The sequence below is a fragment of the Colletotrichum higginsianum genome, chromosome 1 (genome assembly GCF_001672515.1).
Source record: "Colletotrichum higginsianum IMI 349063 chromosome 1, whole genome shotgun sequence".
NCBI lineage: Eukaryota > Fungi > Ascomycota > Sordariomycetes > Glomerellales > Glomerellaceae > Colletotrichum > Colletotrichum higginsianum.
In genome coordinates this window covers 3,493,361-3,509,327 of record NC_030954.1, presented here as the reverse complement: position 1 = coordinate 3,509,327, position 15,967 = coordinate 3,493,361, and the positions used below count along the sequence as shown (strand labels likewise).

Genomic DNA, 15,967 nt, shown 5'->3' with positions numbered 1-15,967 from the left:
ACCAACCCGGTATCTGCCAATATCGGCCTTCGGGAGACGCAACGAGCGGGTGCGGGTGCCCCCTTTGCCTGGTTTTTCTGCAGCAGACTGACTGACTGACTGACTGACTGACTGAATGCTGGGCCCTGGCATCTACGACTAGGCTCTAGCATCTAGCATCTGGAGAGCTGCCCGCCCCTCCAACCGACCCTGGCCTGCCCAGCCTTTCCAACCTTGACCCCAGTCTTGATGGGACGGGGGTGGAATGGCATGCGAGATGGGGTGAGATGGGACAGTGACAACACCCAGCCAATCGTCAATCACGCCGTCTTAGATGAGACGCCGGGTACGCAGCACCTGCTGCTCAGAGTCCTCCATAGGGTTCGCCATCTGGCCTTGGGAGACTCCCCGATGCGCAACACACGGACGGCGAATCTTGCAAGGGAGTGTCAAGGGGCAAGACCAGAGACAGAACACCTGCTGGTTCCATGCCTTCCTCGATACCCGGCGCTTATCACCACGATTAACCACCATGGCACACAACCAGATGCAAAAAGAAGGCTTCGTCAGAGGCCCATGAGGGGAGATGGCAGACGGCAGGGCCCTTGGGAGCAAGCGCATCTCGAGAAGCAGTTTCAGGCCCGTCCCGTGGGACCCAAGTAGCTCATTCTCGTCCATCTCTCGTACTCTTCTCACTGTACCTCTTCCATCTTTCTTGGGACCACCAGGGCCTTTTTCTTCTTCTTTTTGGAGGCGGGTTTTTTATTTTTGTTTTTATTTTTTTTGGTTGGCACGACGTGATTCGGCAGTCGTGCCTCGAAGCCGTTTCTGCAATTTCCTCGTCGTCTATCCGATTGCCTGACTTCCCGCCGCCCCTCTTTGTATCTTCCCCCTTGTTATTTCTTGAGCTACTGTGATTCTGCAAAAGTTTGGTTCGACTACTCTGGTTGAGACCTGCCGCGCTTTGTGTGCTTCTCATCGCACGGCGAACCCAAGAGACAGAAGACAGGGCAACATTCGATGCCGGGTTTGAAGCCGAAGCTCAAGGTGATTCAGAGCGTCCCCATTCGACGACTCTACATAATAGACGCCTACAAGATCGGGCTCGTTCGCATAAATCCAACAGTCGGCCATCCTCCAATAGCTACAAGATCCAGGCGAGCATCCCTCGCCACCGCTGAGATCTTCCGTGGGTCTTTTCTATAAACTTGCCCCCCATCTACCCACCTACCTGTCCAACGACAACTAGACTTCGGCCCGAGACGCCTGAGAGGGTCCAGAACATCCGACGCCTTCGAACAACCGTCCGTCTTGAGGGGTATTCCAAAGGCATCATCACTTCACTGTTTAACCAACTCACTTGCTCGCCGTTTCTCTGCACCGAGACCCGACGACGCGAAGAAAAGCAACAGGCGGTAAAAGAACGGACGAATCAAATCCATACTGTCTGTCGTCCGAGACACGAGCTGGCCAGCCCCCCACGTCCAGTACACAACCAGCCAGCAGCCATTCAACAGCCGTTACGCTGCTGATACTAGCGCCCGACGTCCGTTGGACTAGTAAGCTGAAATTTCCCAACCGGTGGGTGGCGCTCGCTGGAAGGATACAGCCGTCTGCCGCAGTTCCATTCGCTACCGACCATAACTCTCTCTCTCCCACTCTCTCTCTCTCTCTCTCTTGGAACCGTGTGTTAGTACCACCTAGTTGGGCATTATTTGAAGGCAGCCGGACAGACGCCCAAGGTACGTGACATATCAACGCTTCTCACTGTCTCTGTTATTGGTCCCGTTACTGGGTTGTCTTCCATCACAACGCTCTTGTGGCCCGTTTGGACTCTTCCTATCCTCTGTGACCAAGGCTTCGTGCTCTCAGGTCTTGCCAGCCACGACAGGAAATTGACAACAATACAACTCTTGGAAAAAGGCTTTCCAAAGATTTCCAGGGCTTATGTTCTGATGTCCCAAGAAGAGGTGAAATTTGGGCAGCAGGGGGGGAGGGTATGAGGGGGGGGGGGGGGGGGGGAGTGAGGGCTACCAAGGACCAATGCCAAGCGTAATAAAACGAGAAGAGACTTGCTGACTTCCATACCAAAAACTTGCAGATTCGTTCGTTCGCACCATTTTTGCCTCGTCGATCAACCCGAAAGTCGTGGTCAGGGTTACCTCTCGTCGATGCCTCACCCATCGTTATACGAGCACATAACTGGATGACGGAGAAAGAGGAACGAACACTTGATTGGTATAATCGCTTGCCAACGTAGTTCCTAAATTTGGAGAGGCAAAAAAGGAAGGAAGAGAAAAAAGTCAGTCGCTGTGTCTTTCATCACCGTTACTGCCAGGTCCGGTACGTGCCTTTGCTTTCTTTTCTTGGGAGAGACCCCCCTTCCCCTTCACTTCCCTTCCCATTCCATCACAGCTCACCTTTCTCTCTCTCTCTCTCTCCACACACACACACTCCCTCTTACGCTCTTTCTCTTTCCGTAGTTGTTTTTGCTGGGGTTTGGTGCCTTGTTCCAAGCCGTACTAAGGTACCTACCCACCTACTTAGGGTTGTGTCTCTCACTCTTTCTCTTCGCCGACCACGACCTCGCCGGGTCCCGATATTACCACTAGATAGTTAGGTACTTTGGGCTCGACATCTTCACCAGCCCGGCAACAACCACAACCACACGTTGGTTGAGCATCGTCACGTACCGGAAATCTAAGCCTCAGCCAAACCAGCTCGCCCTGGATGCGTCTGCACATCACGCATCGCACCGCATCACATCGCATCGTGGCAAACTCGAAACCACAAAACCCCAGCTGCATCTGCCTTTACCCTTGTTGGGACTTCTTCTCGCCCTCTTCCTAAAAGTTGGGTAGTGATCAGCCCGCGGGGATAGGAAGACCTTGAGGGGGAAACGGAAAGTCGATCCAGTTTTGACGCCAGTCAATCTCAAAAGTTTCCCAACTCTGGTACGCCAGCCATCCTGGCCAGTGCCGCACTCACAGCTGGCCTGGACTGGCGTGACTCGTCTTTATTGGACCGTCCCTGACCTGCCCTTGTGCTGTATCCGGATTGGTTATATCCACGCTTCACTGCACCTAGCACAACATCGACGGCACGCACGATCTATTGCATTCCACAAGTAACACTTGCTGAATCTTCTGTCAAGATATCTCTTGGGCGCCTTGAGACGCGTTGCGCCCTAATCGTCCGCCCCATCCGAAGACCAGGTCGGGCCAATACAAATCATCGATTCATCGTTAACCGCCAGCCGAAATCAACTTCAGCCCTGTTGACAGGTCACCGGTATCTGGGCGTCAGTCCACAAAACCTCCTTCCTCGAGCCTCCTCAGCATCTTCAGTTTCTCTAGGTACTTTCCGCGCCCATTGCATTCGTTCGTCAGTCCGTCTGCTGTATGGCACCAGAGTGCCTGGCCTTTCATCACCAAGCTGGTTGAGAGCCTCGGAAGCCGTCGATCCAGCACCGCCTTTGCTGCTCTTTGCAAAGTCGATCTCGACCATGTCGTACCAGTACCCTCCGCCCCTGCCTTCTTCTGACCCTGAAATGGAAGTGTCTCATCCTGGTTACGCGCCCGACTATGGCGCGCCGGCCCCCGTTCCATCACTGATGGACCCGGGGATCCAGGACCGGAACCTCAAGGAACGTAAAGAATCCTTCTCACAGGCGAGTCTGAAGTTGAAACGGTCCATGTCCACGCCTAATGTCAGACCGCGACAGGCCAACGCTTCCGATCCAAACCAGTCTGGCCTACCTGGCGACAAGAAGAGAAACAAGCTGGGCTACCACCGAACTTCGGTAGCTTGTGGTAAGTAGACCACCTACCGCCCCGGCTCTCTGATGTTTCCTCTCGGAAGGGGCCCTCAACTCACGTGTACTTGATGCTGATGGAGAACCCGTCAAGGACACTGTCGTCGACGGAAGATCCGCTGCATAGCATCGCCCGCATTTGGCGAGAGTCGGTGCATCAATTGCATCAGGCTGAAGAAGGAGTGCAGCTTCTTCCCCGTGGATCAGCCGCCGCTGCCGCAGACGACCGATCCGCGCCATAGAGCGCCATCGCGGACTCCGGCTGGGTCCAAGGTCACTTCTGCGTCGTCTTCCCCTGCCATGGTCGCTGGGCAGTCCCCTGACGTAGCACAACGCCACCACTTCCATCCCGATGCCGGGAGTCCCGCTTCAGGTATGGCGCCGCCTCCTGTACAGCTATCCGCCTTTGAAAACCTCGGTCCTGAGGCTACGAGTAAGTCTCGACGTTTGTCAAAGTCTCCCCAAGTTGCTGATATGCGAACTTGCAGTGTACTCGGATGTGACGGCCTCGGCTTCCCGTGTCTTTGGGTTTTCGAACCAGTCAGTAGCTTGGATGTCTCCAGAAGTCAGTCCCAGCTCTACAACACAGCCAAACGAACACAACGAAACATGGAAGTCTCACACTGAACAGTCTCCAACCACACCGTCCTTTTCGCCGTACACGTCCCAACCTCCTCCGTTGGCCAACTGGGGAAACCCGGACCCCAACGGGCCTGGCGATATGGGATACTCGTCATTTGCTCCGGGGAGCTCCATGACCTACCCAAGAGGCACGCCCTTACCGCCCCAGAACCTCATAATGACGCAACAGAACCGGCAACTCGGGAGGAAGTCGTCGGCAATGTCAGAGGACATATACCCGACGCATATAGCCACGCAGTTCCCGAACATGGAACCACACAACGCTTCGCTCTCCGCAGGGGCGATTCCGTCTTCTGGTTACAGCTCCTGGGTCCCACCACCCTTCCCATATGCCACACCGCACGAGGGCTACGAGGGATGGACTTACGAGGAAAGCGAAGGACACTAGTCGACGCCAATTGCGGACGGCCATTACATCCTGACCGCCAAACCATTGCAATTTGGAACATACCCCAGATCTACGTTGGATGCGATACCATTCAGTTCGACAGTGAAGTTAGACGCGAAACTAGAGCAGAGTAACGATTTTTTTGCAAGGAGAGTTTATCATAACAAAAAAAAACAGTACGAAGGAGACATTGATTAGCGGACGCGATATATGCACATGTATTCCATTTCCGCGACAGATACTATTGAAGGATTGAGGCAAGCTGGGGTCCGCGACAAGGAGTTCCCGCATCAGCCGTCAAGTTAATGCTCTGTGGATGGAGATGCCTGAAGGGGAAAGAGCCCGGAAGCCGTTCTTCTTTTGCACATGTCTTGCTCAACCTTGAAACGGTCGCTTTAGAGGGGGAGCGGAGGAGCGCAGATACCCGAAACATGCTCAACTGCGACAGCATCCGTACTACGCAACACGCCGCATCTCCGGGCCGTCTAAACCGGAGTTGGAGCCACCAGGAAACCGACGTGGGCACCAGGAGACGTCGAATTTAGGTGCACAAACATTGGCGGGAGGGAGGAGGTGGGGCCGCGACGGAGGGCGCGCTACGGGAGCGGGGGCCGCTGTGGCGCCCGGCTTCGGCTTCACACCATGCGACCGCCGACGGGCGCCAGGTGCAAGGATTGGTGAAGCAAGTGGAGTTATGTCTGTGTGTATATATGGCTTGGACGGCTGTCAGGTATTGCGATCGGAGAGCCGACAGTGGTATGGATATGGTCGGTTCGGGGAAATCAGGGCGGGGGACACGGCATTTTCATCTTCTTAGCTCCAGGCGCACACACATATCATACCGGAGAGAGATTTTTCACGACCGCTACCACTCACGACTCGATGGACTTCCGTTAGCCACCCGTTCCACACATACCCCATATCCGATTTCCTGTTTCGCCTCTCGTCGCTCTGCTTTTACGACCACTGTATGAATCTCGTTCCCATGCCGGCACGGTTGTAAAACATCTAGGGCCATGAAACGCCTCTTGCCCTTGATTTTCTTTCTTCTTTTTGTATCTGACTTCCTCTTCCATTCCCTTTTTCTTGTAGCTGCTGCACCTTTTTAAGAAAAAGTTTTGTCATTCACATGTACCATGGGCCTCGTTTCTCGAAAGACACGGCCGCCCTTAATGTATGCTAGGCGATATATATATATACAAACGTACGTACATACAAGTGTGTGTATATGTGAGTGCGTTGTACAAGCTCCTCAAGATACTGAATGACCGGCGCCGTTCAGGCATTCCCGCGGATCCTGCTTCTGCTAATCTGGTACTTGACGTCGACCGCCCGCCAGGATTACGACGGAAACGACAACCATGAGATGCCGAGGTGTGTTTGGTGAGTGTCGTCCGGCCCCATGCTTCGGTCAACCCAACCTAGTCTAGTTCTGCGATGAACGCTTGCTTTTTCTCTCCGTCGCGCGCGCGCGCGCGTCCGCGTATCTGCTATCCGACGTGCACTGTCGTGTCTCATTCATGGACCGCTGAGACGGATCGTTTGCCCAGGCGACGGTGTTCGGCGACCGTCGACATACCTGGAGGGGCTTTCCTTCGGCACCATGAACCGTAAAAGAGGGATCGCCTCCCCGCCTCCCAGCCCGCCGTCACCCTTACTGCACCAGTTGCCACGTGAGGACCAGCAACGTGACGTAGGCGGCGAGGCTCAGGGCCGTGAGCAGGGCGACGCTGTTGCCCGAGGTGCGGAACTTGCGGACGACGGAGACGCCACCGCGCTCGTCCTCCTTGGGGGACGTAAAGAACTGGCGGTTGCCCTCGTGGCGGCGGAAGATGGCGACGAGCATGACGGCGGCGCCGTAGACGGCGAACAGGGCGCCGATGGCGTAGAACTCGGAGGTGAAGATCTTGAGGATGATGAGGGCGAAGGAGAACTGCGAAAGGGCCGTCCGCATGTAGGCGCCCTCAAAGGTGCGCTGGGCGGCGCGGATCTCGACGAGCCTGGGGGGGCGGAGGATGTAAAGGCCCAAAGTCATGGATGAACGGAGGGGGGGGGAGGATAGCGGGGGCATACTTACTCCTCCGCGGTCAAAATAACCGATCGCGCCCGGTGCAGTCGCAGGTGTAGATGGTCTTGGGGGTTGGGCTGGGACGAAACAACGCCGGTGAGCGATGTGGGCTCTCTCAAGAAGGGCACGGCAATACGCCGTTGGTACAAAAGCCTGCGCGCGGGGGTTGGGTTCTACAGCATCATCCCGCGGCCCTCGGTTTGCTGTGGACCCGATGACCATGACCGGGCAGCCAGCCACACGGGAACGGGAACGGGAACGGGAACGGGAACGCGCCGATAGACTCCCCGAATGAGATGAGAGTACGAACCTGGAACATGGTTGAGAGTTGAGCCTCTGTACTGCAAAAGTCGTCTGGGGTCTTGGGTTCGACAGCACAGACAGCTGAGTCGGTGCAATCTGAAGGAGCGTAGATTATGTTCGGTCAAGTCACGACTTGGGCCAACGGCCCGGACGAGAGCTGTGCGGCGGACGTTGTCGTCAGGCGTTCGCGGATGGCGGTATGCAGGGCTGAGATGGCTCCATCCCCGGCCCGAATAGACGGAGAGGGGAGGGAGGTTTAGAGTTTCTGGGCAGGTCATCTCCACCGATGCTTGGCTCGAGGTGGATCAGGTGCAATCAGATTAGATAAGCCGACCGTCCCAAGAAGTGCATTCGGGCCCCATCTCTATCTGCATGGCCGTCGCATTTGACGGCTTCGTTCTGGTCAAATGCCCTTGGCCCAGATCCTACCTTCCCGCCGGTGAACGGTGAACAGACTCGGCCGCATCGTCGGCATCGTCGGCAGACTTCAGCTTTGGTTACTCTTGATGCCGGACTGGCCTGTCTGGCAGACTATTCGTTAGATGCCGGCCGAATGGTGCATCTGACAACACCTACCTAGGTAGGTATATTAGGTGCTGTGACGCAACCGTTGCGGCAGCTGCGCCTGCCCTGTGTTGCCAACAGTCCCCCTCAACTACCAGCTGTGCTAGCCGCCGGGGGACTCGGTATTGTTGGCGATGCCGTTCCCATTCGCCAACCATTTACAAGCAGCCTGTATCGAGGGATGATCGTCCTTGTGCGTGCACAGCTGAGGAGCCAAGGAAATAACAAACAACAAAACCGAAAACATCATGTCAGAAATCGCAGACATCCTCGGGTACAGTGTCTGCGATAATCGCATGCCAATAACCCTTGGCGAGCACCAAAATGCCGGCTTGTCATGGAGCAGCTCAAGATGACGGCCCACGTGCGACTCCGAGGGTGTCGTTTGTGGCGCTGCGCAGCCCTGACGCCGCTTGCTTCAAGCCAGCGGCCGGCGCGGTGCACCGCCCAGCCAACCACTCGCTGCTTGTCCGCTTCGCCCATACCCCCATGGGTCCCCCGACGACGGTGAGAAGTTCAAGCCCCCGTCATGGCGGCTGCGGCTGTGCACAATGGTGCCAGACCCCACATAAGAAATATTGCTTCCCCAGTCACCGAAATCGCGAAGCGCCCCGTCGCGAAGCGGGGATGGATTCTGTTCTTGAAAGCGAGAGCGATATGGCGGCCATTGCTGAGTGTTTTCCTGCCAGACAGCGGGCATGGATGGCCAGCCCGGAAGAAAAAAAGGAACCGTATTTGCGACGATCGGCTTCAGGCTGGTGCCTAGCGTTTGGTCTCCTCTCTTCCCCACTAACAGACAGACACACAAGATGTTGGTAGCTGGGCCCAAAGATCGTGTCGAACCGCATGCTGTCCTGATGACATCAAGCGGCTGCTGGTCTGACGAATGATTCGCAAGGTTCTTTCGACACTGGCACGAAGTGTAGCGTATAAGACTGCGGTGGACGTGAACCTGCCTCCTCGGTGAGCAGGTGCTGATCCGAACGAGGCCGGCCGTTGGTCATGTCAAACTCGAGGCGGTGCGGCAGTGGCTGGGTTCGAGACTTGGCCCAAGATGCCACGAGATGACAGTGAGACCAGGACGGGAGCATGGAGACACGGTAGATTGAGCCCGCACCTGCACGAGGATGTGCTGTGATCGGGTTCAGGGGGCGATGTGTATGGACAACCTGACGATATGTCAAGACGTGTGTTTGGTATCCAATCCATCCATATGCCGCGAGGGACTCAGGATTGACATGATCGCTCAGGAGTGCCCTGGGGGAAGGGAGGGGCGGCGTGCTGGGTGCTGGGGCTTGCTGGGGCTGAAGGGAAATGCGCCCAACGACGACGCCAGAGAACGCCTCGCCCAAGTGGAAGAATCAGGACGATACCTCGGTTTCTCGTTGGCGTGGGCGGGTGTCTCAGGTCCTCTTTCACCTGGTTGGCCCGCTCCTGCCCCCATTCCGCCCTACGAGCGAGTGTGCCTGTGGAAGGTGCGTTTGTTGTCCAGTTATAGGCGTTCCTTCACCTTTACATTTACATGAAGAGACCCACAGGAGCGGGGCAGACTCAGATGCGAGGAGGGAACACTAAGTACACTGCTACATGCATACTACCTACCCCCACCTAGTAGAGTACATGGAGGACATTGTCCAAGCACAGGCAGGCGCGCTGTGTTTGATGGAAGGGAAGGAGAAATTTGAGAGTTGAGGAAAGAAAAACGTGTCTACTGGGACGTTCGGCCGACTCCAAGACCGTGTGAAATAGCATTGGGTTTTCCCACCTTCACTTGATATTGCGCGAAAGTGGTGCAAAGGTAGACTCGATGGCCTTCAGGAGCCTTCAGGAGCAAAAGACAGGGAGCGACACGATGGTTTCCGACAGGTTTCGGCTGAACACAATGTGGTCTGAACTAAAGATAAAGACAGACAAGCAACAGGTCAGGAACCTTGTTCCCGTGGACCTTTCCATTGTCCACCAATGTCGTCTGTTTGTCCGTCTGTCTGCAGATTGGGAGACGGAGTAAAGGTGAAAATACAAGGAAAATGAAACAGAGCGAGGTGCGTTGTGGCGGCGCACTCCCGCTTCCGCTTCAGTGGGCTGCGCGGCGCATCTTACCGGGATGTCGTTACCACTGCCCACTCGCCTCATCAAGACACTGGAAATCAGGCTGGCCCGACAATCTCGAATAAGAATGACTAGGGCAGAGAGGGTAGGCAGACAGTCCGCCTGCCCTTAGCTCCCGGGTCCAACTGATTGATTCGCACAAGCGGGAAAGAAAGAACGAAAGAAAAAAAGGTACCGAGACTGGCACGGTCTCACTTGCACGCGAGGGGCCCTTATCTTTTACCTTCAAGTGTACGGGTAGGTAGGTACCTTGAACCTGGGCCAGATACACCCGCAGCCGCAGGTGTCCACCAAGCTTGGCTTCCGCTCCCTTAAGTAACTCTGCAAAGCTGAGCTAGCTGTCCACACTGCCTTACCGACCGTCTTCAAAGCTAGGCAGTTAGGTACCCAGGTACCCTACTGAATCCCGTCCTGTCTCGCGCTTGTCTTGTCACTGGGCGCATCTCATCCCCACCCCCAACTGGCAACCGCCCACGCCTATTCATCCCTCCCCCCCTTCGTCATCCCAAGAACCTCTTCCTCTCTTCTCCTCGCTCACTCGACACCCCCTCATCGTTGGCTCATTTGCGACCCTGCCATAATCAACCGATGCCACTGCCGCAGGCTCTCTCTCTCACTCCCGCCTCGTTCTTCCGTTTCTGCATGAGCTCATCGAGTCTACCGTATCCTGTCCTTTATTGCTATAACGCCCCCTGGCGCGCCCCTGCGAGCCACCAGCTTCTCTTAAAACCAGATCGCGGATAGTCAGTCGCATATCCCGCTTTCGCGGCCCCAGTCCCCTTCTCGCCCGTCCCACTGTCTCCGTCTTGGCCATCCTTCTCTACGAACAACATCTACGACTCCGCCTGGTCGCCAGACACCGCAAGCAAACACATATCTTTCAACAGAGCCGCCCTCATCTCCCGAGCAACTGTATCTTCCTCCCCCTGTTGTACTGTCTAGCCGTCCGTTGCGCTGTACCGATAGCCAACAGAGACAGCGCCCTAGAATACACGCTGGTCAAAAGGCACGGCCAACTCAGCCTTTCAACCCGCTGAATCGCCGTTCTCCTGGGAGCACTTGTTCTTGCGGCTTCTCCCTAGCCTGCCGTCGACCACATCTCTCTTCGCGGAAGCAGCCTTGTCATTTGATATCGCGTTGCCTTCACCAGACGGCCACGTGACTCTTGGAACTACGGCTTCGTGGCAGACTCTGTCTCGCAGCCTGATCGCGCTCCAGCCTCCACCCCCGCCTTCGCCCCCTCCAGCCTGTCGCTTCCAGCTTGGTCATCGCATGCTAGAACATGAAAGAGTCTGGCGCTTTTTGATTTTCGGGAGTAAATCGATCTCAGCTTTGGCGCCTCGTCGTCTGACCAGCACCAAGAAAGGCCAACTCTTTCGATAGACCTTAAACCGAACCCTCCCAACGGCTTACGTCCGTCCTGTCATCGCCATGGCTTCGACTTACGCCGTGCCCCCTGCCTCGCTCCACGATGGACAAGCGGGCGAACCCCACAATCCCTCGCCGCCAAACGGCAATCAGCGACTGCCTATCACCTCCTTTGGCCCGAACCATCTCTCGCCCTCGTCGCAGTTCCAGGGTAGCTCGGTTTCGCCCTCCTTTGGCGAAACACCAGCAGAGTCTATCTCCAACTTCAGTCAGTACCAGCCGAGCGATTACAGTGACATCGACGATGGGCTCGACCCTTTCTTTGGCGTCAGCTTTAGCACGACGGAGCATGGCACGCCCTCCTTCCTGGACCCTGCAAACCGTACCGATAGCTTCGGCCAGTCCACCGTCTCGCAGGCTTTTAACGGCTCCCAAGTGCGTAGCAGAAAGCTGGACGCCAACACCTATCCGTTGACCCCCGACCAAGCCTCGCTTCACACCACTTCGCCGGGTCGCGACAGGAGAACGGTTGCCAAGTCTGTACCTGACGGAATGCCTACTTCCATTTCGCCTCAGGAACTCCAGAAGCCCTTCCAGCCGCATCCCATCTCCACCTTCGCCGTACAATCCGCTCCCCAGCTGACGCCAAACACCAGCGGGAGCGGCCGTTCGAGCGAAGACAGTGGTGTGCCATCTCCCGCAATGGTGGCCGCCCAGAGCCCGCGTGTGACTGTGTCCATGTGGGGCAGGGATGCCGCAGAGCCCGTACAGTCGATCGAGCGTACCTTCACGCCTGACGACGAGAACTCATCTCCGGCACACGGTGACATCAGCTTCGCGGGTGACTTGATTCCTTCTCAGGAACCAGCTGTCGCCATGCCGTCACCGCGACGCTCGTCGTTCGCTCGGCAAGGTCTGGACCCGGGTAACAGGCCGGTTACCGAGATAGCCAGTGTGAACGAAATGGTGACTCGCCGTGAGATCGAGGAGAAGAATCAGGAAGTTGATCAGTGGCTGTCTCGCAGCTTGCACGGTGCCCCCGTCGCACTGCCGCCGCACCAAGATACAAACCTGCACACCAGCCCTGAGGCCATGGCTGAAGATGAGTACATCCGTCTCGGCGACCGAACCGAGAATCGCTACCAGCCTGGTCAGACGTATTTCACCGCCCGCGGTGGCGAGATGACGGCGACAGATTTACACATTATGCGCTCCAACCGTGTGTGGGGTGATTCGCCCATGGTACACCCGATCAGTGGACCAGATGCAGAGAGATATCAGCCCGAGTCTTCGCAAGCAGCGATTGCTCGGTTCAGGCAAATGTGCGACAACGAATCCATCGTCTCCAAGGCGGCCACATGGGGCACGCGTAGACGTAGCCTGCCCAGTGTTATCGACATGGACATGGAGAACGTCACCAGTGGAAATCTGTTGAAGAAGCTGTCCATCAGCCGAGGCGAGGGAGGGCGCCGGCCAAGCATCCTCAAGGACTTGCGTGGTCTTGTCCGCAGGCCGAGTGCCCACCGACTAAAGCGGTCCATCAGCACCCATGGAGATGAGAATGTCAAGTCGGAACCCCCGCCTCCCGAGAAACGCGAGAGCCTGCCTCACCTTCTGCCTACTGCTCGCACAGGCAGTTGGAGCAAACCCAAGACACAGACGCCTAGTATCAACACGGCGCTCGTCTCAATGGGCAACAGAGTGGCCTCGATCGGAACCACTCATGCCCGCAACGGCTCGATCGGCGGCACAACAGTCACATCACCCAAGAGCCCCTTGAGCCCATTTGCCAGCCTTCAGGTTAAGAACACCCTTCGAAGGCCCAGAAGCAAGTCGGACCTGCCGAAAAGCAGCGGGGCTGAAACGCACTCAAGCCTCGTTGGCATGTGGAGGAAGACTGGCGGCCCTCCCGTTGCCGTCCTCGCGAAGGGAAACTCAACAAATGTTGACCTAGACGACGATGACGACGAAGAGGATGAACTCTACGAGGATGGTGACTTGAACGCCGAGTCCAGCAAGCTGATTGAAGGCGTTTCTCCGAACTTCGCGGGTTTCCAGCAGCATGTGCTCCGCCTGAACCCGGAGTTGGCAACCACCAACAACTACTTGGTTGACCGCATCGCCCACCAGCAGGTCGTTCGATACAAGAGTCTTCTCAACGCCAAGGTGAAGCACCTCGGACTCGGCCAAGCGTGCTCTTGCGGGACTTTCTGTTCGGCGCGAGGCGGCCGTCCCGTGCTGCTCGACCACAGAGGAGACGTGCGAGATCTAGACCCACTGTCCACCGGGTTTGATTCCGGTGACGGCGATTCGACTCCCGTCGAGGGTGCCATTACTAAAGAGAGCTTCCCTCGAGACATACCGATGCCGCCCACACAGTCCCTCCCGGCCGAATTCGAGTGCCAGCTTTGCTTCACCTTGAAGAAACCCAAAAAGCCTTCGGACTGGACAAAGCATGTCCACGAAGATGTGCAGCCTTTCACCTGCACTTGGGATAGATGCCGCGAGCCCAAGATATTCAAGCGCAAAGCCGACTGGGTGCGCCACGAGAATGAAGGCCACCGCCACCTCGAGTGGTGGACATGCGATGTCGAGGACTGCCGGCACACGTGCTACCGCCGAGACAATTTCCTACAACATCTTGTGCGTGAGCACAAGTTCATAGAGCCCAAGAACAAGACCAAAGCTGCCATCAAGCGAGCCGGCGCAGTTGATCCGACGTGGCAGAGGGTTGAACAGTGCCGTCACGAAACATCTAAAAAGCCGCAGGAAGAGCCTTGCCGATTCTGTGGCAAGCAGTTCCCAACGTGGAAGAAGTTGACTGTTCACTTGGCCAAGCACATGGAACATTTGAGCCTGCCCATTCTCCGGTTAGTTGCAGCCAAAGAGCTGGAACCAGACACCATAATCAGTCCCGTGCAGGACCCTCCGCCTAGAGCCCCTTTCAGCGCACTAGAACCCTTGGATGAATCAACCATCAAGAGTGAACCCTCCCAGATGCGCATTTTCACACACCCGTCATCATATCAACCTCCGGCCATGATGCCCAGCAGCAACGGAGCGTATCAGGATGGAAACCAGTTTGGATATGCAGGTGTCGCGAGCAACCCGCCGTTCCAGGACTACATGTATACTTCGCAGTTTCCGAACAACAGCCAGCCCATGGCCCAGAACATGATGGGCGTGTTGCCCGTCGACGGAGGAGCTCAGGGATTCACCCAGCAATATCACAAAGCCAACGACATGGGAATTCCTGGCGCATCGTACATGGGAACCCAACAACAGTACATGTCGGTGGCACAAGATACCGAACCATTTCCCGCACTGGACCACAACGCTCTGGGGCTGCACCAGCCCAATCCAATGGGCGTGTCGATGGGATATAATGGGCTTGTGGAACCAGGCGCCGTCAATGAGCATCAGTACACCTCCCAGGGGTCGATATCGCCCTACTCACATTCGCCCCTTCAAAGGGGTTCGGGTTTCTACCCGCCTCCTCAGTAAGAGGCGTGCAATCAATATATGCACGATCTCTCGCGAGGTCAACTCTTCTCTTCGACCTGGCGCGTATTTAGATACCCCTTTTGCTTATACCACATTTCGTCTCGGCTCTCATGGATGAAATGATCTTGACTGGATCGATTCTTTTTTGACGATATCTCGATATTACGGCCAACTGCAGACTCGGGGCAAACAGGGCATCCCTGAAAATAGTGTGCAAGACGATGCAGACCAGGTGAATAGTGTTTTCGAATGTCCAGGTTGAACGGTGTATGTGTATTCGTTCCTCTGGTGGATAGACATATCGATGTTGGGGTTTTGAGTGCAAGTGCTAGGTGCATCTTACCAACAGGGAGGGGTTGACTTTTTCCTTGGTTATCTTTCCGATCGATCGTCCGCAATGGCCTATATATTGAGTGGGTGGAATCCCAAGAAGGGTGAAGCCAACACCTGACCTGGCGCGATTCCCAGATCTTGTTTCCTCCATACAAATGAAGGAGAGAAAAAGAAGAAATTCCCCGTTGTTCGTATAGACAAAGTAGTATCTGATGGCATCCCCGTCCCTTGCGGCAGTGCATGCACACACACATTCAAGAGAACACCTAACACGATTACCGGACCCAGCCTACTGCATCCACCAGAGAAGCATTTTTAGCATCGGGTCTCATCTCGATGTCCTCGATGCTCGGCGACCGGAGAAAGAAGGAGAGGAGGGGGATCGAAACTGGAATCTGGACGTGTGCATGCGTAGTGATTTCGCGTGGCTGGTGGTTCCCCTATCGTACACCCCTGTCCAATCTCTCCTCCAGGCCAGTCTGGCTCCCGAGTAGTTAACGAGCTGTCCGGGTGAGTACGATCGATGGAACAAAAATGGAAAACTGGACGCGGTAGCGCGAGCCCACAGTTTATTCCAAGGCAAAAGCGTTGCAATGGCGGTGGTTTTTTTTCTTTCCCCTCGAAGGGGAGGGGATATTGGGATATTGGGCTCGCAGATGGAGAAGGGGAGAGATTGGAGAAAAGGGGGGGAGGATCCGCTTCATACGAGGCCCCCCCCCCCTCGAGTGGGGGGGATCATGGTATCTAAACTTGTCAAGCCTTCATATCTTTGGGGCATCTTTTGGGCGACGGGATAAATAGGAGAGCGAGTAACAGGCGTCATAAAGTTGTGCTGTACGGGGTACGAAGATACCGTGTTGTGACGTGCCGCCCGGGGCGGGCTGGGCTGTGTTGG

General features: G+C 56.0%; 3 protein-coding genes across 3 annotated transcripts; 2 read left to right on the top strand and 1 right to left on the bottom strand.

The window, feature by feature from the left end:
* Window positions 1–3,484: 3,484 nt before the first annotated feature.
* CH63R_01048 (Fungal zn binuclear cluster domain containing protein) lies at window positions 3,485–4,823 on the top strand (the record flags this gene model as incomplete). The annotated part of the gene is made up of 3 exons (XM_018296023.1): window positions 3,485–3,791; window positions 3,888–4,226; window positions 4,282–4,823. 3 exons carry the CDS (start codon window positions 3,485–3,487, stop codon window positions 4,821–4,823), a joined length of 1,188 nt encoding a protein of 395 aa, XP_018164385.1.
* Window positions 4,824–6,477: 1,654 nt separating this feature from the next.
* CH63R_01047 (uncharacterized protein) lies at window positions 6,478–7,210 on the bottom strand (the record flags this gene model as incomplete). The annotated part of the gene is made up of 3 exons (XM_018296022.1): window positions 6,478–6,823; window positions 6,901–7,044; window positions 7,134–7,210. The coding sequence occupies 3 exons, from the start codon at window positions 7,208–7,210 to the stop codon at window positions 6,478–6,480; spliced, it is 567 nt and encodes a 188-aa protein (XP_018164384.1).
* Window positions 7,211–11,298: 4,088 nt separating this feature from the next.
* Window positions 11,299–14,739, top strand: CH63R_01046 (C2H2 finger domain-containing protein; the record flags this gene model as incomplete). Its single annotated transcript, XM_018296021.1, has 1 exon — window positions 11,299–14,739. One exon carries the CDS (start codon window positions 11,299–11,301, stop codon window positions 14,737–14,739), a length of 3,441 nt encoding a protein of 1,146 aa, XP_018164383.1.
* Window positions 14,740–15,967: the final 1,228 nt, after the last annotated feature.